General features: G+C 32.1%; 1 protein-coding gene across 4 annotated transcripts; it reads right to left on the reverse strand.

Moving 5' to 3' along the window:
* Positions 1–1,259: 1,259 nt before the first annotated feature.
* On the reverse strand, positions 1,260–25,196 carry LOC134721995 (alpha-protein kinase vwkA-like). Of its 4 annotated transcripts, none has more exons than XM_063585396.1 (2): positions 25,013–25,196; positions 1,260–4,594 (listed from the first exon to the last, which is right to left on the reverse strand). In XM_063585396.1, the coding sequence occupies exon 2, from the start codon at positions 4,579–4,581 to the stop codon at positions 3,589–3,591; it is 993 nt and encodes a 330-aa protein (XP_063441466.1). In that variant the 5' UTR covers positions 4,582–4,594; positions 25,013–25,196; the 3' UTR covers positions 1,260–3,588. The 4 variants fall into 4 exon arrangements, with proteins under 4 accessions (XP_063441466.1, XP_063441464.1, XP_063441465.1 ...); XM_063585394.1 differs by lacking the exon at positions 25,013–25,196 and adding an exon at positions 21,412–21,506; XM_063585395.1 differs by lacking the exon at positions 25,013–25,196 and adding an exon at positions 5,886–5,999.

Consider the following 25,196-nt stretch of genomic DNA (forward strand, 5'->3'; position numbering starts at 1 on the left):
GTGACGCTCATATCAAAATAGTTATAAAGCCAAACAAGTACGAAGTTGAACAGCATTGAGGATCCAAAATTCCAAAAATTTGTGCCAAATACGACTAAGGTAATCTATTTCTGGAATAAGAAAATCCTTATTTTTTCGAAAAATTAAAAGTTTTGTAAACAGGAAATTTATAAAAATGACTACATAATTGATATGTATGTCAACACCGAAGTGTTGACTACTGGGCTGGTGATACCCTCGGGGACGAAACGTCCACCAGCAGGGGCATCGACCCAGTGGTGTAAATAGTTATCAAAGGTACCAGGATTATAATTTAGTACGCCAGATGCGCGTTTCGTCTACATAAGCAAATTATTAGAAAAACATTATGTATTACGTTTGATAAGAAAATAAGTACCCAGCTAGGTTCACTTTCCCTAAGAAGTTCTAATCTTAGTTTTTGTAGAATTTGAGTTTACTAAAGAGCCTTTACCAGACCAAATAGTGTTTCCAATGTTTAGATGTTCAATATTTATATAGAGTTTTCTACCATTCAGCACGTGTGTAAAAGAAATTCCCTGACGCAATATTAACAAATTAATTTAGATAGCAAAATTGCTCTCATGCAAAGCTTTGCTAGTATTACAGTTGCATGATGAAGTTGTATTGTTTTATTCCTTTCTATCATGTCTGAGCCAGATGTTATATATTCAATCTCATTGACTCTTGTTAGTTTTTGCCGCAAGGACCATAGAAAAGACATAACTTTTTGAACACCGAAACAGACTGACACGAACACGAACATAAAACAATCAGGGGTTCGCATGAAAAATCAATACAGATTGCAATAGTATAAGGATCACTTTCTATACGCGAAAGTTTAAAGCGAGTCTGGTGCATTTAAAGTGTATTTTTCAGTCTTTGTAATAGAATGCTTATATCATGAGTTTCAATGGTATATTAGACTGTTTACGCATCAATGTAAATATAACGGAATTTGGTGGGACTGTCATCAATGTGAGAGGGTTAGCGCTATAAAACCAGGTTTAATCCACCACTTTCTACATTTGAAAATGCCTGTACCAAGTCAGGAATATGACAGTTCTTGTCCATTCGTTTTTGATGCGTTTTGTTATTTTATTTTGCCATGTGATTGTGGACTTTCCGAATTGATTTTCCTCTAAATTCAGTATTTTTGTGATTTTACCTTTTACACAAATGTACCACTTTCCCCGAAATGCACAATATTCCATTTTGTTTACAGGCGAAACACAATCATATTAGTTTAATATATATATTTATTTTCTGAGTAACAACATAATAGTACATTTCATCGGTCTACAACAAAACAGTACATATAAAAATCAACAATGCATTATATCTGAACATAGGTTACAACAATACCATCAGGATGGTACCACACCACGCTATATGATATCACATCAGAGTCTGTTTAACAAAAAAATAAAATTCAACTATAGCACTTTAAAACAACTACCACATTTTCTTAAATTGATTGTAATATTCTGGTTAACAACAAATTAAAAATTCAAACATAGTACTTACAAACAACTGACTGTAATATTCTGGTTAATAACAAGTTACATTCGGAAACATACACATTATGTCGGCTCTCACTGCAGTAGGATCTGTGTTCTCGATTGAAAAAAAAAAATCTTTGCTATCATGTACATGTATCATTCCAAATTGCTAAACAATGTACTGCAGATTTTGATCTTTTTTTTTTTTTATCTCTGTTTCTTAGGTATCAATAACTGAACTTCAAGGTGGGGCGGGGGAAGTTCTTTTTAGGGTTTCGACGTTACCCACCAAATAATTTCTTACAAAACTATATAAGATATGAGGGAAAATCTGAATTCAAATTAATTTTTTTTTATCAAAAGTGGTGATCAGAATAAAAAAAATTTAAGAAAAAAATCATAACACCCCCTTTTTTTAAATTAAATGGTCGTTCTCTTATTGCATCTGATGTACTGATACCCGGTAAAAGGGAATGAAACATAGCACTTTAAAATAACTGACTAGAGGTACAAGAAATCAATTGTAGAGAGAGAATTCTCATTAAAAAATATTTAGTTGTAATATCATCTTTCTATCTTCTATGTAAAAGAGTTGTGAAAAGTAAAATCACAAAAATATTACTGCACTCTGTAAATGTTCTTTAATTCTTTCCGTTTATTTAACTGATCTTGTGGTTTTGTGGTTATAATTAGCCAATAACAAAAGTCAACAATTAATATTTCAATTAGTCAACCGGTAACACTTTGTTATTTTATTATTGTCCCTGATTTCATAAAAGGACAAAGCCAAAGTCAAAAGTATACATGAATGTAATAGATATTCCGCCATTTTTATAGTAAAATAATAGTTAAACATTTTGAATCACTTTGAAATGTCATACCAGCTTGAAATATGTTTTCTCTAGAGTAAGACAATATATTAAATGAATATGTATTTGTTCCAAACCATAGATTTCAAATAATATAATAAAAAACTAATAAAGTTTCATTTTTCAGCCAAGAAAATATCAGTTACTAGTGAATATATTCTCTTTTCAGAAAGTAAAGAGCAGCACTTTCCGACGGTTTACATAATATATTTAATTAAACACCATTCCCACAAATATTATACAACAATAAATAAACACATTTTTAAATGGACGGTCCTTATATTCACTTTCCTCATACTTTCAATGGAGGTTTCTCTGGGATATACCGTAATCATAAAATGATATGTATAAATACATCTCTAATAAAAAAAAGTATTCGAAATATGCAGTTACACTTAATCTTAAATTACATGATTTTCAAAAAATAGCTTTACGCAGACATGCTAACGAGCAGGTGTGTCCGTGTATATTTGCGTCCATTCGTTTTGAGAAATCAAAAACGAAAAATGAAAACACTTTTGTTTTTCATTTTTTTGTTTTTGATATTTCGAAACGAACAACAAATGGACGCAAATAAACACGGACACAAGTGTCCACATATTTCGTTTTCACATGCCTACTTTTTCTTATAAGAATTTTCGGAATAATTATTTGTTCACTTTTTGATTATTTACTTTAATTTAACGCAGCTGTAAAATATGCTTTTCACAAACACATAAAAAAATTTGGGAAATTCACTAAATCATGAATTCATTTCATTCATATAATTAAAGTTTACTATATTTTGTTTCGTGATTGTAATCTGTTATTTAGTATAACTGATAGATATAAAAAATATTTAATAAAAGAAGAATTGAAGAATTCATTCAGAACTTGACAATAACCTTTCCACTTTTTTTGCGAATCTTGATCTACGTGGTTCATGACAAAAGACAGTGATGTCCTGCAGAACTTTCATTTAAATTTCTTACCCGTTTGATAATATTTATATGAGTACGCCATTAAAACATAAATGTTATATCTAAACTCACATTAATAGTTTGAAAGTCGGTTTCAAAAGTTACGTCAAAGCATGAACAATACCAAGATTTTCCTCCGATATCTTCATATTCCAAAATAGCACAACCGGAAAATGCGACCAGCACATTTAAGAAATTCAAACGTTGATTTTGATTTTTTTGACGAATTCATTAAACAAATTACAAAAAGTTTCCCATGCCATCTTTTGGTTGATTTTTATTGTAAATAAAAGCAGAGTTACTGCTAATACTATGTTGACATGGTAACCGGAAATATTCGCAGAAACAATTCTGTTCTTTTTGGCAATGCACAGTTTCATCTTTGTTTATATTTTGGATATAAAAACGATGAAGTTCAGGATTCCACACGTTATTGCTGTACCCGAATTTTGGTTTGATTGATTCTTGTGGATGGATTTGGAAGCGTTCGAGAGTGCTCTTTTCGACATCTTCAGTGTTAACTGAAATACGATCTGGTCGCGGCCAGTTATTACATATTTCATTACACTGATGCTCACGGAAGAAATCTTTAATGCCCTTTGACCCATGATCAGTCGCACCGTACGTCCTTTCTTTTGAATGAATGATAGGTACGGTGAAGTCATACTGGTTCATTTTCCGAACACCTTTCAGGCTTGTAACAACTATCTCCCCATTGCTGTCATACCAGCTGAAATGTGTAAAAGCTTCACATATTGTTGTTTCAAACGAACGCATTTTGTCAGATTTGAAAACTTTAAAATCGTTTTCGTAATAAGGTTCTAACGACACAACCTCTAATTCTCTCATTTTCTTGTGCGGTTTTCCAACAATAAAGGACACACACATATAGTTTGATACTTCATCTATTTCTACCATTAACGGAATGGTGAAATGCATTTTAGCAGTTTTCCCTTGTGTTTCAAGTTCCTTTTGGAAGCGCCTAGAGATTTGGTTAGCATTATGAGATCTTTCTCGCTCTGCCAACCAATCTTCATACGTGCCACAACCATTTCGGAATGCCTTTACCATACATTTCTCTCCCTTTCTTGGACCTTCTCCGTTTAGAACTCCGAGATATGTTAGTTTACGTTTTCCAACTTTATGTGGATACGGTTCGAAGCTACACCAATAAAGACTGGTTTTATCTGTATCTCTTGTAGTCAAGGTCTCAACACTGACCTGTTGCCCCATGGCCTACATAGACCTGAAAATATAAAATATTGGTTCAATGTAATACAGAACAAGTAATTTCGGAGTTACTTAAAATAGGGGCAAAATACATCAGAGGAACAGTCAAACTCAGAGATAGAAAATAAACTGAATAAACATTTTCGGAGATACTTAAAATAGGGGCAAAATACATCAGAGGAACAGTCAAACTCAGAGATAGAAAATAAACTGAATAAACATTTTCGGAGATACTTAAAATAGGGGCAAAATACATCAGAGGAACAGTCAAACTCAGAGATAGAAAATAAACTGAATAAACATTTTCGGAGATACTTAAAATAGGGGCAAAATACATCAGAGGAACAGTCAAACTCAGAGATAGAAAATAAACTGAATAAACATTTTCGGAGATACTTAAAATAGGGGCAAAATATATCAGAGGAACAGTCAAACTCAGAGATAGAAAATAAACTGAATAAACATTTTCGGAGATACTTAAAATAGGGGCAAAATACATTAGAGGAACAGTCAAACTCAGAGATAGAAAATAAACTGAATAAACATGGTTAAAAAAGAAAAAGACAAACAGAAAAATAATAGTAAACAAGACACAACATAGAAAACTAAAGACTCTGCAACACGAACCCCGCCAAAAAACCCGGCGGTGATTAATATGTGTAGTTGATCTTCAGTGTATTATATATATGCATAACTAAGATCATTAAATCTTTATAATTTATTTTTCTTTATCTAAAATTCAAATTTTATATTGAACAACACAGTCATATTGTTTTGCAAAAAGAATAAAATTATCGTTACTAGGGGATATTGTGAAAAAAGCTCGGGCCCAAGGCTTTAAACAGGGCTAAGTTTAGAGTGGAACATGTAAATAGTTTATGCATGAACCATATAAAAATTATGAAGCTCCTACAATAAACCCAGGAGCCCTGCCTCCCTAAATCCGCCGATATTAATTTCAATCCTAAATTTAAAAGGAATATATAAAAATGCAAAAAGGAAACAAGAAAATGCTAATGATCTTAATGATAATGAAAAATACATTAATCTAAAACATTATTGAATTTTACCTTTTGGTAAACATGATGTCGGTCGATTACTGCTAAAATATTCCAACATCAAGATTTTACCAAGGTTGGCAGATAATACCCGCTCCTGACAACACCGTTGAATTTGTAAAAATAATGTGAAATAAAAAGGCATTACCATTCACATTTTAATTTAAAAAGTTTGGCATTTTCTCAACATACCTTTAATTCAATCGTTTTTAAAATACCGTTAACGAAAAATTTAAAAGTTTTAATTACCCTCATTTAAGTCAAAATAGTATAATGCCATTTGTATAATGCCTTTTCATGTAAAAGTGATTTGCTGCTAACAAGCATTACTCAAGTGTTTATGTCCTGTTATGGGAACACAATACTCTTTATGTAAGTAATTTCAATTTGGAGACCGTGAAATAAAAACATTTTACGTCACTGGAATCACTACAGCCCTACTTATGCATTTTAAAATCTATTTTACAACGGGTTACCTTTGGTTTTTTTTAAGTTCTTTTTCATTCATAAGAAAGTTCATAGTTTCTGCCTGTTAAATGGTTTACAGATTGTAAAAATAATAAGACCGTATAGTTAATGCTTTAAGACAAACACATGGCCACTAACCTTCCATGGTAGCATTAAATATTGACACGAATCAAGGATTCGCAGGACGATGCACAACTTTTTTTTATTTTGACAACAGCCAACTTGTTTTATCTGCAACCTAGAATCGTTCCTTATATTTGAACCTTTAATTGTTTCCTACTAAACAAGACATTAAGAATTTATATACGAACAATGATTGTCAAAAACAATAAAAAGAACTAGACCGTATGAAACTATAGTAGACACTTAAAAAAACAAAAACTTTAAAAACCACAGTCCCGATTTTTGCAGAATAAAACAAATATGGACATGTGTATCATGTGTCCGGAAATGAATGTTCACAATAAAAGTAAAATATTTTGTAGAAGTAAATTTTTATTATTGTTTTCCTGTTAGGCATCGTTGAAAGATTACGTATTTGTTCACTTCTCATTTGTGATTGCAGCTGACATAAACTCATAATACATAACACTGTTTTCTGGACAAATACCGTTTGATATTCAAAAATTGTTTTGTTTTATTCATACATCTTTGTCAATATAATGGAATTTGATGCGACTGTCATTAAGGTGAGATGTTTAGCTAGCTATACAACAAGGTTTAATCCACCCTTTTTTGCATAAGGGAAGTACTGTACCAAGTCAGGAATATGTTTTACATTCGTTCGATACTTTGATTTTGGCATTTGATAAGAGACTTTCCATTTTGAATTTTTCTTAATTTTATTTCTTTTTTTTTACCTTTTCATTGTTTACATCTTAAGGTGGTCATGGCTTCAGTTTTTATTCGCATCCGAGAGCATTACATAAAATCAGACTTTCATAAAGATCTTTTATAGCAAGACGCCGCTCTAATCGCGTGTGATCTAGGTATTTCTTCATTTTCTGATCTACAGCCTTTCGCAAAGACCGCTCAAGTCATTTTTTTATAGAGAGTAATAGCTCAGATCTGGACATTTTATTCTCCGTTCTACAACCTTTGTTATGTTGAAATGGTTCTCCATTCTTTCATGCATGAATTAGATATTTAGTTTACGGTTGTTTTATTCCAACTTCTTGTCTTTATCATAATGTACATTTGTACAAAGAATAGCGTCATTATATGGCTAATTATATTTACGTACATTTCACGCTACATAAAAATAACTTGTTCATTGATGTAATTTTTCCGTTTTTATTATGGTAGTTTTTCTTTTAAAGAAGATAAAACTCTGAATGACTGAGCTGTAAAGTTTTCAAGCTTCTTCATTCTTCAGTAACACAGAGATAAGAAAAAACGAAACGAAATATCAATACTATCGATGCTAATTCATGAGATATTTTCACCCTTTCAAACGATTTTTTAATATTTTTTCCGATCAATTTGAAGTAATATATTAAGGCCTATTAAAAGTTATACTTCGGGATTGCAAGATAATTGTTTAATCGATGGAAGAAATACAATCTCAGAAATGGGAGTGAGAGCAACAGCCATTGACCGTCACGGAGTTCTGTGACTATAAATATTTATAAACAATGATATCTGTATTTCTCAGTTATATGTAAGCATCAATACTAATACCAAATCTGTGATAAACGTCATTGAGACAGCAACAATTAAATACAAGGTATAAAAGTATTAACAATAAAAATCAAGACATGATTATACAAGACATGGTTATACAAGAAGATCCAATCTACGAAAGCACATGACAATGGAACGACACCATGAGTAGTTATGGTAAAATTCGAATAAAGTAAACATATTTTATGCAGCTTTCGAAATAAGCAATTTAACTAAAAGTGAAAATTTCAAAGACAAAAAATATAGTATCAGCTACTGGAAACGTTTTTATATAATTTAAATTTTCAGTCGGAGTATACACACTACGTTTAAATCAAAGTAAAAATCAAATATTATTTCATTGGATTAGTTATTTTAAGCTTCAACACACACCTGAATAAAAACAAAATATAACTATAAAAAATATTGTCTTTATACATGTACATATTTAATTACAAATATACAATATACCTATTTACATGTTTACTTAAAATAATTTGAATCCTTGTTGAAATTGGAAGCCGATTTTAATAAAATGTGAGAGATATGCTCCTGTAAGGGCAACAACCTGCCAGCGTTACAACAGCTGATCATAGGAACATTTAGAGAATCTGATGAAAATTAAAAGAATGGAAATATATATTGTATTACAAAAATTGGAAATTTTACATTGACACTCGATTTCTCAAAATAAAAAGGGGATAACATTTATGGTAATTAAATATGAATGTTTGATGTAACTTTTCCACATTTATATAGCAAAATGCATATAAAAATATGAATTATATTGATATCAAATTCAGATAAAAAAAACACACACACTCACACAAGAAAAACTAAACAATGGTCAAAAGGATAAAGATGAACAGACAAACAAAAGCCCACAAAACATAAGTTCAAAAGATATTGAGCCGTTCCTCAGTCGGAGTGGTCCGTAACAATGCGGTTAAAGTTTATTTTACACATTTGCCTTGAAGTTGTGATATCAACCCATTTGTATATTTTGGCTATGATAAACCCATGAACTCATTTAAGCAAAAGTTGCAAGCAAGTTCCTAGTTTAGCTCGAGTTGCAAATACAAAGTGCAAACGAAAGTAACCACGAACGGACGGACAAACACTTGAACGAATAGAAAACCCATAATTATATGTATTGCTGCAACAGTCATAAGACATAAAAAAAATGAATCTCAGAGTCTGTTCAGATAGAGAATTTCAGATTTTAAAATAAATTAAACGATTCATTACAAACAAATTTATATGCCGGGAAATAAAATAAATAAATTTTGTTCAACGTTATGTACATGTGTATATGCACGATCTTTTTGCATGTTTAATTTCATTAAACTGGAAACTGGAAACATTACCATGGTTTCATTGTATGGAGAAATCGTACATTCGAAATTTAAACCAGATGCTCCGCAGGGTGTAGCTTTATACGACCGCAGAGGTTGAACCCTGAACGGTTGGGGCAAGTATGGACACAACATTCAAGCTGGATTCAGCTCTTAATTTGGATTGTGATTAAATAGTTGACACAGCATAGGTTTCTGACACAGAATGAATGTATTCAAATGAACTTAACATTTTTGTTTTCTCTTAGAGCAATTCACTATGCTGTTGAATATTAATCCTCTCAAAAAAATGTTTGAAGAAATTTTCTTTTTATTTATGAAATTTCAAATGAGAAAAATTGAACCCAATTTTTTAATCACATCCCCCTTTCCCTTATTCCAAAACTAATTTCAATTAAAATATTCTAATGGAGTTTGCAACAATTACTACTCATTTAAATACATCATAAAATATTAAGATGTAAAAAAACTGCTTGTTATCACTGAATGGTAAAGATTATTTATATTTATCAGTTGGTAGTAAAAAGTGAATATACATTGTATATTGTATATAACAAAGATTTAAGTTGATTCTGGACAAAGAAAGATAACTCCAATTAAAAAAAATTCTTGCAGATATTTCTTGCTTACTATACTGGACAAAGAAAGATAACTCTTAATTAAAAAAAAATTTGCTATTTCACAATATTGTGAAATTAGATATTTCTTGCCATTGCACAATACTGTGCAATTGAAAAGACTTGCTATTGCACAATACTTAATATAATAATTTTAGATCCTGATTTGGACCAACTTGAAAACTGGGCCCATAATCAAAAATCTAAGTACATGTTTAGATTCAGCATATCAAAGAGGCCCAAGAATTTAATTTTTGTTAAAATCAAACTTAGTTTAATTTTGGACCCTTTGCACTTTAATTTAGACCAATTTTAAAACTGGACCAAAAATTAAGAATCTACATACACAGTTAGATTTGGCATATCAAAGAACCCCAATTATTCAATTTTTGATGAAATCAAACAATGTTTAATTTTGGACCTCGATTTTTGCCAACTTGAAAACTGGGCCAATAATCAAAAATCTAAGTACATTTTTAGATTCAGCTTATCAAAGAACCCCAAGGTTTCAATTTTTGTTAAAATCAAACTAAGTTTAATTTTGGACCCTTTGGACCTTAATGTAGACCAATTTGAAAACGGGACCAAAAATTAAGAATCTACATACACAGTTAGATTCGGCATATTAAAGAACCCCAATTATTCAATTTTGATGAAATCAAACAAAGTTTAATTTTGGACCCTTTGGGCCCCTTTTTCCTTAACTGTTGGGACCAAAACTCCCAAAATCAATACCAACCTTCTTTTTATAGTCATAAACCTTGTGTTTAAATTTCATAGATTTCTATTTACTTATACTAACGCTATGGTGCGAAAACCAAGAAAAATGCTTATTTGGGTCCCTTTTTGGCCCCTAATTCCTAAACTGTTGGGACCGAAACTCCCAAAATCAATACCAACCTTCCTTTTGTGGTCATAAACATTGTGTTTAAATTTCATTGATTTTTATTAAACTTTAACTAAAGTTATTGTGCGAAAACCAAGAATAATGCTTATTTGGGCCCTTTTTTGGCCCCTAATTCCTAAACTGTTGAAACCAAAACTCCCAAAATCAATCCCAACCTTTCTTTTGTAGTCATAAACCTTGTGTCAAAATTTCATAGATTTCTATTAACTTAAACTAAAGTTATAGTGCGAAAACCAAGAAAATGCTTATTTGGGCCCTTTTTGGCCCCTAATTCCTAAAATGTTGGGACCAAAACTCCCAAAATCAATACCAGCCTTCCTTTTATGGTCATAAACCTTGTGTTAAAATTTCATAGATTTCTATTCACTTTTACAAGTTAGAGTGCGAAAACTAAGTATTCGGACGACGACGACGACGACGACGACGACGCCAACGTGATAGCAATATACGACGAACATTTTTTCAAAATTTGCGGTCGTATAAAAAGGAATCAGAAAGTACATTTTTTACATTAATGCATTTTCCCCCCACTAGACTATTAATATACATGTACATGTACTATTTAGATGAATTTTACATTCCAAAAATCGGTCGTCAGACATATTATAACAGCAGTCAAATTTTTAAATAAAATTAATCAATCAACCGACTTCTTTATGTTAAAATGTGATTTTTATATTCAATTTACTGTTTGTTGCAGACTTGTCTTAATTGCAGTTACAGCTAAATCATATCTTCTCTTCCTCCCACGTGACCATTTTCTACTAATTTCTAAAACGAGTCTATTCAATTTTAAAAAGTCAGACTGTATTTTCGACCATCTAAACCAATTTGTTTTTGGCATGTTTATTAGTTCACTTTCTCTAAATTATTATATACTACAGAAATGGCATGGAAACATTGACAATACGAAAGCAATAGGCTATCTTTGTTTGGCATCTCCAATGCCGTTTCATTAATTACGCAAAACTTTCATGGCAACTAGACTCAATACTATCTTTAACAAATCAAAATATGTGAATTGGTTAAAAGGGTATTGAAAGTTCTTAAGATAATTGGTTTCTGCATTGAATAACGATATATTTGGAAAACAGTTTCCGTAGTTATGTTATCTCTCACCGTATTTGGAAGATAATTGACATTTTATAGTTATAAAAATGATGGCCTGTCAGGTTTTGAAGCTCAAATTTTCCTGTTCATATTTGCATTAATTTTTTTCACTGTAGTGGTGGTAAATGTTGAAAATTATCACTAATAAACATCGTCTACATTGTTAGTCAGGTCTGCACGAAGAAAATATAGATTTTTCAAGAAATTTGATTTATGCTTCAATCTTCCCGCCGTATGTATTTAATTATTTTGTACATAATCTGTCAAAATCGTATAGACAGAATCCATGTTTTTGCTCACAAGAGATTTATTTTTTTTAAAACAGAAGAGCAAATATTTAACACAATAATACGACTAGAAAAAGATAATTAAAGTCTTTGAAATTTTAACAAGACATTTGTCTAAGAGAAGTAATTACATTGTGCTTTAGTCGGAAGTTATAATTGAATAGGAATCTGCAATGCGTTTTTCAGAATATTAACTTTAAATAATGTTAACTTTAAGTAGAAAAAGGCTAACCCAATCTGCACAATTGTGCCTGACTTCATATTATATTATATAAACAGGATAAATGTCTATTCAAGGGTTTCATCTTGGAAAAAAACATAAAAACAAATTTCTAGGTTAGTTTTTATTTCAATTTTATTTTGGAGGGGGGGAAGGGAAGGGGATACATTCGGGTACTATTATCAATAAGTATTCCACAACAATTATAAATACTTTTTCAACAAAAACGGCTCCCGTTCGTTGCATTGTAATTTTTACAATGAGCCGAAAATGTAACTCCCTAAATTGAAGAACAAAAGAAAACACGACAAAAAATATCCTCTATTAAAAGACAAACAACCATCTACAAAACCCTTTGAATCGGAGTCGTACAAACCCACACAAAAACCAGGGGCTTATCAGATGTCCAGAAAGGTAAGCATATCCTTCTCCAATAGTCAGACTCGTCGTGCTAGTTATATGTAGTTGCTATGTATATATTTTGAAAGTTCTGTCTTTACCCTTGTAACAACTCTTTGAGGGCCCGTAGGTGGCCTGTTGCAAGGCAAAATTTCTGTCCCTGTCCAATAAACCCTCATTTTTCAGTGGCAAACCAAATTTTCCTGACCATCATCCCAAATGGACTCTTTTATGACCCTATCTATTGTATTTATGGTGAACTTGTTCTCGTCCTGAATATGCATGAAATATATGCCACTGGACGTTAAGCAACCAACAATCAATCAATCTGTCTTTACGCCTTTTTTTTCAAATTACAACTTTCGTATTGTGTTAATGCATTGTCGTAGTATGTTTCCTGCAGATGTATTTCTATAGAATTTTAGATTTCATAATATTACAACTCTTTTGAAGTGATTTCATAATGTTTGATTACAGTGTTGTCTATCGAGTGAATATTCTTTGAAGTCAATATGTCTAGTGTAGTTTAATATTTTACGCTGCTGTGTGTGATTTATAGACGTCAATCGACAAAAGAACAAACAAGATATTGGTTTGAAGAATGAAAACATATCAAATGAAAACATTTAGGAGATAACTGTATTGTATTTTAAGCTCCGACGGCATCAATTGGGGATTTGATGGTCGCAAATTAAGTTTACTGGCGACGCGTTAGCGGAGACAGTAAACGGGTATTTGCGACCATCAAATCCCAAATTGATGCCGTCGGAGCTTAAAATACAATATTGTTATCTCCATTTTAATGAAACTGATAGAAAACAACGTTAAAACATATATTTAAAATCTGTCATATGCCGTCTGCGCTTGCGCGTACGTCCCATAGCATCAATTTTCAATTGATGCCATGTAAGAAAGTGACGTTATCCAATCAAAATGAACGTTACAAACGTTGTTACATTAGAATTAGGTTTATCTGAAATTTCGACCTCATTTAATCAAAAATATACACAAAACTCATACATGTAGTTGACAAACCAAAATACAAAGTAACAGCGCTTTTAAAAGGACATACGATACAGTTTATGATGCTCTTCATCTCAAAGTCTTCAGACAATAGTTTTTGTATGCTATGTTTACAAAAGCATTGCACTTGATCTTACACCTACTTGGGCAGCATATAGTAACATCTGAAGGAGGAGCAGACAAAGACATCAGAGCCAGAAAAGGAAAGGCAAGAACTGCATTTTTAAAACTAAGGCACATCTGGAAGACAATTAGCAACATCAGTAGGAACACCAAAATTAGATTATACAACAGTTGTGGATAAGCAGTACTACTATATGGGGCGGAATGATGGAGAATGACAGAAAAAGACATCAACAAGCTCTCCAGTTTTCACAACGGTTGCCTTAGAAAGATATTAAGGATATTCTGGCCGCGTAAGATCATCAACAAAGACCGCCACGAAACAACAGGATCCAACAACATGGAGACTTTATTGAAACAGAAAAGATTGAGATGGATTGGCAATGTTCTTAGAAGACCAGCAGATGACTTGACTAGAGTAGCTCTAAGATGGATACCTGAGGGGAAAGGAAGAAAGGACGCCCCAAAACAACGTGGAGAAGAACAGTTGAAGCTGAAATGAAAGAACATGGAATCAGCTGGGGTGTAATAGAAAAGAAAGCACAGAACAGAGATGAGTGGAAAGAACTAGTCCTTGCCCTATGTGCCTCCTGGCATAATAAGGACTAGGTAAGTAGGTAGGTATGTTTGGTTGTTATGTTATATATTATCTTATTTCACATCACTGTAATGTTTAGACGGTCACTAGCTCATTTTTGTGTATACAGATTAATTAGTCCGTTGGTTATCCTGTTTGAATGGTTTTACACTTCTCAATTTTGGGGGCTCTTTATAGCTTGCTGTTCGATGTGAGCCAAGGCACCGTGTTAAAGGTTGCACTTTGACCAACAATGGTTTACATTTACAAATTGTAATTTGGATGGAGAATTGTCTCATTGACACTCATAAAACATCATCTATCTCCACCACAAATGGGTTTCAACGTAGACAGACATCTCGCTAATACTAGTAGTCAGACAAAATTAAATTTTCACGGAAGAATAAATTGTTTTTAGTTAACATTGTTATTGATATAAATCGCAAGAAGATATAAGACGAAATCATATTTATCAAAACCTATCACAACTTTAGCAATGTTCTGGAACTTTATGTATATCATAATACATCTGTTACGTAATATTGGTAAACAATATTAGATTCGGATTTCTACCAGCGCTTTATTAATGCCTTGGGTCAGATCAATAGGCTTAGGAAATCATCAAGAAAATATAATTGAAAGTATGTCGCTAACTGTCCAATTCTCAAACATAAAGTTCAAGACACAGCAGTGTAATTTATATGTAATCCAAACAAAGGATCTGAACAAATATCAAATATGAGATGTAAAAGGATGTTCGCTATTCTGATTTAAAATAATAAGATTGTTATAAATTGACAGTATACGAGTTAAGAAACTAAAATAGCAGAAAAACGAGAAATAAGCCATTGAAAATTTTGCGAAAGTAATTCCCTCCAGATGTTTCATACACCTTTTTTCTGTCAAAAACGGTGCAAAAATAATAAAGATTTTATAAGATTTTAAAGATGACATATAAAATTATAGGTAATCAAATTATGACAAGAAAAGTAGGGGTAAGTGTGATTTTTTTTATGGTACTACATTGAAGAAAAACAGAATATTCAAAATATCTGACAAAAAAATCAAAATTTACAGGAGCAAACAGCCTTAAAACTAGTTCAGCTTCGCCACACGTTCATGTTCATGTGCTTGTCAGCATGCAACATCAACATCTTCTTTATATGTTTATATTTTGTTAATTTGAATTTGGTGTTGATGGCAGAAATTGTATAGTCTCGTGTATTCTTATGCACACCTCCGGATCTCATTTAAACTTGTTCATACAGTGTACGTCTTAATCTTATTCAAGCTTTGTCTCACCTCTGAGTCACATTTAAACTTGCTCATAACTCTGAGTCTCATTCAAACCTGTTCACACCTTTGAATCTCATTTTAACTTGTTCACATCTTGACTCGGTCTCATTTAATTTGTTCACAACTTTGAGTCTCATTTAAAGATGTTCACACCTTTGAATCTAATTTAAACTTGTTCCCACTGAATATCATGTAAATATGTTTACATCTCTGAACCTTATTTAAGCATGTTACAAACTCTTGAGTCTCAATTTTGGTAGATAAGATTAAATGTTAATTCGAAAATGTATTTAACAATATAGGACAGGAATATATCATTGCTTCCTTAGTAGTAAATTAAATTATGATGAATAAAATAAAAAAATATTTTGAACGGTTTGTTATAGAATATATTCTACTTTTGAACTGGAACTTTATGTATATCATTATACATTGCTTAGAGTTAAAATTTAAAAAGACGGAGAGAAATGTAAAGTTTTTTTCAGACATTATACTCAGTAGGATGATATAAACAACGACTCAGTGGGAGGGATGGTATATGTACACTTTCTCGGAGTCACTCTATAATCATATTCAATTTTTTAGTCGATGACCGTATAAAAATGCTTTATTAAATGACTGAATGCGGTATCGAATAATTCTTGCATATTTCTCGCACATTATTGACAGCTCGGTAATTAGATAGGCCACCCAAGCATGATCTTAGCACTATTATAACTCATCTTTTCAACACTTTCATCATTAATCATCATCTATCTAAATTAAGTCTATGGTTTCCACCAATTTGTCCAATAAATAAATGGTCAATCTTTTTTTTCTGTGCTATCGATTGTAAATGGACAGTTCCTTTGTAGGTTAATATTGCATCCGAAAGTAGAACCATATACGCCATAAATCATTTCTTTATTAACGTATAGTGATTGTCGTACTATTAGGTAATACATGTGATAAAGTAACAGTATTTGTAAGGAGATGGAGAGAAGAAAATGGAGGAGATTTAAAATGGTCAACTTGTGATATGAAAATTTATATGCAAGTAATTTACATGGTCAGTCTGTGGTATAATACTGGTAAACATTTGATCCTACGTTATTTTTTTTTATTTTTTTTCCCTAAATATTATGTCGGAAAGATCTAACACTTTAAATGGGTTACATTCAAGTAACCAAATGGGTTGTACACTTTTCAAATAAGTGCTCTTTTTAACTGCTAATACATAAACAGACTCCCAGTACTGAAATACGTCTATTTTCCCCGCTAATCAGAGATGATTGTTTACTGCATATTAATAAATTGCGATCGGCTAAACTGACGTGTACTTGTTCTGAATTCGAAGCGCTTACCTGAATTTGCCTTTATACGAAATGTTCTAGGAGTACTTACAGTTACAGCAAGCCATTTCATTTCCAATTTTAAATAAAAAGGGGCAACTCTTTCTTTTTCATTTGCGATTGTATACAGGTAACTCTTTTTAAAATATGTTTTCCACGAAATAGAGAATGGAAATGGGAATTGTGTCAAAGAAAGCAACCCGACCAAAGAGCCGAAAACAGCCGAAGGCCCCCAATAAGTAAATGCGTCAGAGAGAAACCAACCCGACCAACCAGCAGAACACAGGCAAAAGCCACCAATGGGTTTTCAATACAGCGATAATATGTCTTCTAGTTTTACTATAGTTATATCATTTGAAATGTTGGGATATTTCGTAATCATTAAACGGTCCTGTTCTGGCAATTCTGAGATAGTTTGCATTTATGGAGATACTTAAGGTCAAGGAACAGTAAATGGGCTATATCGCATATTTTGCTAAAAATTTGCATACAACGTTGGCTCGTTGAACTACAACTGAAAATCGAAATAATAATACATTTATCTCTTTGTTATTTGAAAAATTGTAGATTAATTTCTTTTAATATGGGTGAATATTTGTATAGAAAGCACATAAAATCGGCGAAAAAACTTTGTCCTAAAATCGCCAAATCTCTAATTCCACTCCATAGATTTTTCTTAAAAAACTATATATTGTTGAATAAATTTCTGTTTTAATGATATAAAATACTCATTGGGTCACCGACTTCTTTTTGTGTCTAATAATCAATTTGTTGCCTGGTTGGTAGTGAAAAACGTCAAAAATCAACGTTTTACGGACTGCAACGCGATAACGTTAAGATTATTTCGACGTTTTGTTGGGTTTTTTTTCACAAAGAACGCAACTTTGAATGATGAATACCGTAAAAACGAAGTCGGTGACCCTATCTTTATTTTGCATCATTATAACGGAAATTCATGTATCAACAACATATAAAATTGAGAATGGAAATGGGGAATGTGTCAAAGAGACAACAACCCGACCAAATAAAAAAACACCAGCAGAAGGTCACCAACAGGTCTTCAATGTAGCGATAAATTCCCGCACCCGGAGGCGTCCTTCAGCTGGCCCCAAACAAATATATACTAGTTCAGTGACAATGAACGCCATACTAATTTCCAAATTGTACACAAGAAACTAAAATTAAAATAATACAAGACTAACAAAGGCTAGAGGCTCCTGACTTGGGACAGGCGCAAAAATGCGGCGGGGTTAAACATGTTTGTGAGATCTCAACCCTCCCCCTATACCTCTGACCAATGTAGAAAAGTAAACGCATAACAATACGCACATTAAAATTCAGTTCAAGAGAAGTCCGAGTCTGATGTCAGAAGAGGTAACCAAAGATAATAAACAAAATGACAATAATACATAAATAACAACAGACTACTAGCAGTTAACTGACATGCCAGCTCCAGACTTCAATTAAACTGACTGAAAGATTATGATTTCATCATATGAACATCAGGCACAATCCTTCCCGTTAGGGGTTTAGTATCATACCATCATAACATATATGAGAAGAACATAACCCGTGTCATGCCAACAACTGTTTTTAGAATAAATGTGTTTAGTTCCGACGCACAGACCTTATCAGTGACTCAATATTAACGCCAAAATATGCAATCTTTAATGACTTGACAACAGTATCGTAATTATATCCCTTCTTAATAAGTCTTTGTAAGGTTTTGTAAGTTTCTGAGGTGAATACTGACACCTTTGTGCTTTATAAAGAATATTTCCATAAAAAATTGAATGTGAAATACCTGAACGTATAAGAAGTCTGCATGTTGAGCTATATTTACGAATGATGTCTTTATACCGATGATAAAATTTAGTAAATGTTTTGACTAGTTTGTGATATCGAAAACACTGGTGTAATAATTTTTCAGTAATACATAAATTTCTCTCGTTAAAATCTAAAACATTGTTACATACACGAGCGAATCGTACAAGTTGAGATATATAAACACCGTAAGATGGTGACAAGGGAACGTCACCATCTAAAAACGGATAATTAACGATAGGAAATGAAAAATCATCCCTTTTATCATAAATTTTAGTATTCAGCTTTCCGTTAGTGATATAGATATCAAGATCGAGGAAAGGGCAGTGGTCATTGTTAGTATTAGCTTTATTTAAAGTAAGTTGAGCAGGATAAATTTCATTAATATACATACTGAAGTCGTCATTATTGAGAGCCAAAATATCATCCAAATATCTAAAAGTATTATTAAATTTGTTTATCAGATGTTGTTTTGATGGGTCTTTGCTTATTTTTGTCATAATTGTAACTCATAACAATACAAAAAGAGGTCCGCAATAGGTGGTGCACAGTTAGTCCCCATTGGAACTCCGATAATCTGACGATATACGGAATCCCCAAAGCGAACAAAAATGTTATCTAGTAAAAATTCAAGGGCATATATAGTATCAAAGCATGTCCAATTAACATAGTTTTTTTGTTTATTGCTACTAAAAAATGACCTAAAAGAGTTTGAACATATATATATTCACATTCTGATTTTTTGAATGCCCATTTAATTAGGTGTGTGAATTTTTTCTTAATGAGAATGTGAGGCAATGTGGTATACAGGGTAGAAAAATCAAAACTTTGAACAGATTCAAAATCACCAACATAAGCATGCAATTTATCAAGTACTTCCAACGAGTTCTTGACACTCCAAAAGTAATTTATTCCACTATTTTCGAAGGCCTTATTTGAACAATTTATTATAAGGTTTTTTAAGAAAAATCTATGGAGTAGAATTAGAAATTTGGCGATTTTAAGACAAATTTTAGAAGTTTTTTTGCCGCTTATATGTGCTTTCTATACAAATGTTCACCCATTTTGTAAAATTTCAATCAATATTATTTCAAATGATAAATGAGATAAATGCATTATTATTTCGATTTTCAGTTGAAGTTCATCGCGCCAGAGTTCTATGCTGAAAATCACAGAAAATGTAATTGCTTTGAACACATACATATTGAATATACACTTTTATCATGATAAAATTAAATAAGAAAGAGACGATATTCATGTTATGAGATACTATTCCATAAATGAACTTATAGAGAAGCAGTAAATTTCTTTCGCTTCGATATAATATCATCATCAGAAAAGAATTTCTAACGTTTCTACAATTATTTAAGATTTCTTTGTCACGCAACGGAACACGATCCGGAAATGAAAACAAAAGAAACAGAAAAAGCTATTTGAATTATTCAAACAAGAGGAAGGGTTTTATCTGCTTCAATCGATTAACTAATTTGACCAGTTCTATATGTTATCATACCAAACAAGTCCTACAACATTTAAAATGATTTCTTGGAGGGAAAAGCGTAGCTTCAAGACAAATTGTCACTGTGGCCGTCCTACGTTTATAAAAACAGTGGTTTGTAATTAGCACATTTATATTTCCTTTTTCTTTTTTTCTTTGATAAAGTTAATAAAGAATTGTTTAAAAAAAGATAAATCTTAATGGAATAACATGAGAATCACCACGGGTGCCACATGTGAAGCAGAATCTGCTTACCCTTTCAGAGCACATGAGATCACCTCCAGGATTTGTTGTGATTCGTGTTGTTTAGTTTTTAGTTTTCTATGTTCTGTCTTGTGTTATTTGTCTGTTTGTCTTTTTCTTTGTAAGCCATGGCGTTGTCAGTTTAATTTCGGTCTATGAGTTCGACTGTCCCTCTGACATCTTTCGCCCCTCTTTTAAAGTAAGTTTTTTTTATTTTAGTATTAATTCTCATCTGATTTTCATAGGTATTCTTATTCAGTTAAGTCTGACTTTAACACCACAGGTTGGATCATTAGATCATTATGACAGACTTGTATATCAGTACTTGTATTACCGAATCGTGTGTCGAACGCACATGTGTAGAGGATTTTGTTTTACAGACTTTAAAACAGTATGTACGCTTAGACCAGTACGTGTATTTACTGACTTTATCGAACCTTTACTTTGGATAGCAGTCTATTGCACTTCCAATAATTATGAAAAATTTATCAACTTAACCGACCTTCTGTTTCCTTTTATGTAAAACGATTTCGTGCAACAAGCGATAAAAGGGAGGGATGGTTTGACTGATTTTCACTGAAAAGGCAGCAATTATTTTTTTCTTTGGTTATTCAATCAACAAACATTTCGAAATAATTTTCTAGTTTTGATTATATCCTTATTGCTAAACTAATAGACGTTTATTCCGGACTGACACGACTCTGACGGAATCTAATTTTACAAAAATATTTTCAAACACGATTTTTCAATTGGTAGAACTGTTATGGTAAGACAAACTGCAATTAACACAAATCTCAACTGTCATTTTACAAAAGGAAAGATATAAATTTCTTACCGCATCCTACGAACACCATTTAATACTTGGGTAAACTATTATACCCGTATGCTGAATTAAATTTACTAGCTAATAATGATTTCATGATCGGAAAAGAACAAAAGGAAACTATATATTCTGATCACGTGACATCTGTGTATTGACTCCCATTAATTAATAAATAATACATCAGATATTCTCAGCTACTTATCTGAAACCCAATACTTAAATCTAGTCCCAATTAATGCATTATTTGTCTTATATAAATAAATTAAATATTTATCCCTGTGTGATTTGTAATAATGACTGATTAGACATGGGGAGGTATATTATACCGCTGTAATGTAGATTCTATAAAAGAAATCGGGAAGTCACATTAGTCACAGGCGGATTTAGGGGGAGGGAGTAGGGGGAAGGGGCCCGGCCCCCTTTTAGTGGGAAAATGGTTGGTTAATACATAGGGAATCAATGGAACGTGACGGGAGCGGCCAACTTTTAGCATAGCGTTTAAAAGAAAGAACAGTAGTAAATTGCTAATATAAGTAAAATTCAGTTAATAAATCTGAGTAATTACTGAGGGAAGTAATCCTAGAATTTTCGATTGCAATGTGTTCCCCCCTTTCTTCTAGCATTCGAGCTGGTTCAAAAGCTCTGCATTGAGGATAGACTGTTATGGTCTAAGCGTCATATAAGAGAGGACTGGTATTTTAAAAAGTAAACAGATGATTTTCCACTTTTTTTAATTATAAAAGAAAGAAAATAACGTACACACGAAATAACCATCTTAGTTTAAAGTTACCATTTTAAGTTCAGAGTTAAGTTAAGTGAAAATAAATTGATAGATATTAATATAGACATTAACATTATAAGAAAATTCGGTAAAATGAATACTCGTAAATAGTCTCGGTAAACCTATAAACCGGCACATAAAAAGACCATACAAAACATCATGATATATTTTAATAACGATGCAAGATTAAAATAGAATCACCAGAAGTATACAGACAAATTATGATTGCACGGAGTCAGCATAACATTTGTTTTCTTGTTTGAATTGTTTTACACTAGTCATGTGGGCCCATTATAGCTGGCTGTTCGGTGAAAGCCAATGCTCCGTGTTGAAGGTCGTAATTTGACATTTAATTGTTAACTTATTTTAAAGCATTGTGACTTGAGTGTATACGAGTTGTCTCATTGACACTCATACCACATCTTCTAATTCATATTTATCAGCGGTTAATTCCTGTCAAGACTTATACTATGCAAGCATGTAGACGAAAAGAAACAATAAATTATATACTGACTAGTCCTATATAACAGAACATGGCGACAAAACATTGCATATATCGATGATTTAAAACTGAATTTGACAAATTGATGAAGACATACGTGCAGAAAACCTCTTGTTATCTGAGCTAGGCTGTTAAAAATTTATAAAATTGCAATTCAAAGACATAATGTTAATGGTACGAGAAAATTGCTCCACCAATTGGGAATTAAAAAGCAAATATATTTAACTTTATAAATACAAAAATATTAGTTTACCAAACAGAAGAAGACACTTAACAGTAATGCATAGCTATTAATGACAGGATTTCAATTGTTTTACTGTAAACACTCTTTCATAGAAATGTAATTTGAAAGCAGTATAAACATTATCATTACCATTATGTGGCATTTTAAATATTTCAAATCAATTGTCTAGATTCTGAGCTTCGCACACATTTGTATGTATAAAGGTATTACAGAAAATTATCTTTCTTGACATTATGGCATTTAGTCAAACTAACTTAAAGTATTAAATTATTTTAAAAAAAATATATATTTTATAGATATAGGAAGATGTGGTGTGAGTGCCAATGAGACAACTCTCCTTCCAAATAACAATTTAAAAATTAAACCATTATAGGTTAAAGTACGGCCTTCAACACGGAGCCTTGGCTCACACCGAACAACAAGCTATAAAGGGCCCCAAAATTACTAGTGTAAAACCATTCAAACAGGAAAACGAACGGTCTAATCTATATAAACAAAACGAGAAACGAGAAACACATATATATTACATAAACAAACGACAACTACTGTACATCAGATTCCTTTGTTTCGTACGAAGGTACTTTGCTACAACAAATTACAAAATTGTGTTCAGTTAAATTTTAGACATGTCGCATGCACTCTAAAAGGAAAACGTGTGTCGGAATGGAGAGCATCTCCTGTTATAAGTGCACCACGAGCCATGCGAATCAATGCTTGTTTAAAATTTAACAATCGGGAATGGGTAACAGAATTTACAGATTAAGTTTTATCCTGCATGGTATTTAAATATCGAAGACAGCTAAATATGTGGCAAGTATACGACGATATTTTTTTTAGATTGAAAGACACATTTACAGATATTAAAGTTCCTAACTTCCTTCGTAACGTCAAACACATGATTTTACAGCTACTCAATGATAACGCCTTATATATATGAGGCTCTGCGAGATCTGTGAATGTGATCAACACTATTTATATGTAGCCTATGAAGTCTAGTAACCTCGCAACCATCATTTTAACTAGTTCGTGTCATTATGATATAAAGACGAAAGATACAACATAAGTTACAAAACAAATTTGTAACGTCATGGCAAAAACAAAAACAAAACAAAAGACAAACAACAGTGTATAAAACACCACATAAAAAGCTATAGACCAGGCCGGGGTTATATCATTTGTTTCGATAGGATAAGCAGATCCTGCTCTACGTGTGGAAAACCATCAAGTTGTTCATGTAAGTAAAAAGTTAGTGATAAGTCTTATTGGTAGGTCCTATTCAAGGAAAAGAGGTAAGAAGTATAGTTGGCTGCTGAAAGACATGTTTTTGTAGGGTGTTGTGTTTTGAGTTGCCCTGATTTATTTCATTTACATGGTCGATTTTAAAGTTGCGTAAATGAACCTGTACATCTGTTCAGACACAATCCAGATATAAAAAAATGACACGATTTCCATGCACCGCACGTGTTTTCGGAATATAATTCACCAGATTTACTAGTGCCCAAAAGTTTTGAAAGAAAAACATATACATGTACAACATATCTTCAGAATAGGAATAATCAAGCGTACCTGAATCAAACAATCAAACAAAAGTGTCAAAGATAAATTTTGAGTGAGGGAGTTTCAATCGTACTTTAGCACAACATCGAAATAATCATATAACTGAATATTTATTAACACAATGTTTCATTTCAATTATATTAACACGTGAAGCACGTGACCTAGACTAATAACTCACTTGGAGCGGTACCGACTCAGTGGTACGCCAAAACTGCGTACAGAACACATTGGACTTCTAGATATATGATACATTCAGAACGGTTAAAAAGTGGAAATATTTTTGCATAAATATACAATTAAGGTAAATGTTTAAACAAATAATGGTGCCATGTATTATTTGTTTAAATAGAGGAAGTGCTCTACCATACAGATGTTCAAATTTATAAACAGTCTTATTTCAAAGTGTATATTTACTGGAAAATTCATAAGGAAACATTTTTATTTTCCATGTCATTTAAATGTAGTAAATATGATTTAAATCAGTATACGGTACTGAAAATAACGAAGAATATATAAAAGTTTTATTTACCTTCCAAAAAGTAAATACGACAGCTATCCTCTGTAGTATGGGAAGCCAATCAACTCTGACAACTTGTCTTCGTTAGTTTTCTACGTAGCTCTAGTGAGTTGAAAAACCAACCACGTTCATTTAAAATGACAAAGTCCCTCACGGGAGCTAATATCTCATCACTTTGACCGATGCAGGCTCGTGC

This window comes from Mytilus trossulus, chromosome 6, assembly GCF_036588685.1.
Source record: "Mytilus trossulus isolate FHL-02 chromosome 6, PNRI_Mtr1.1.1.hap1, whole genome shotgun sequence".
In the NCBI taxonomy this organism is placed as follows: Eukaryota; Metazoa; Mollusca; class Bivalvia; order Mytilida; family Mytilidae; genus Mytilus; species Mytilus trossulus.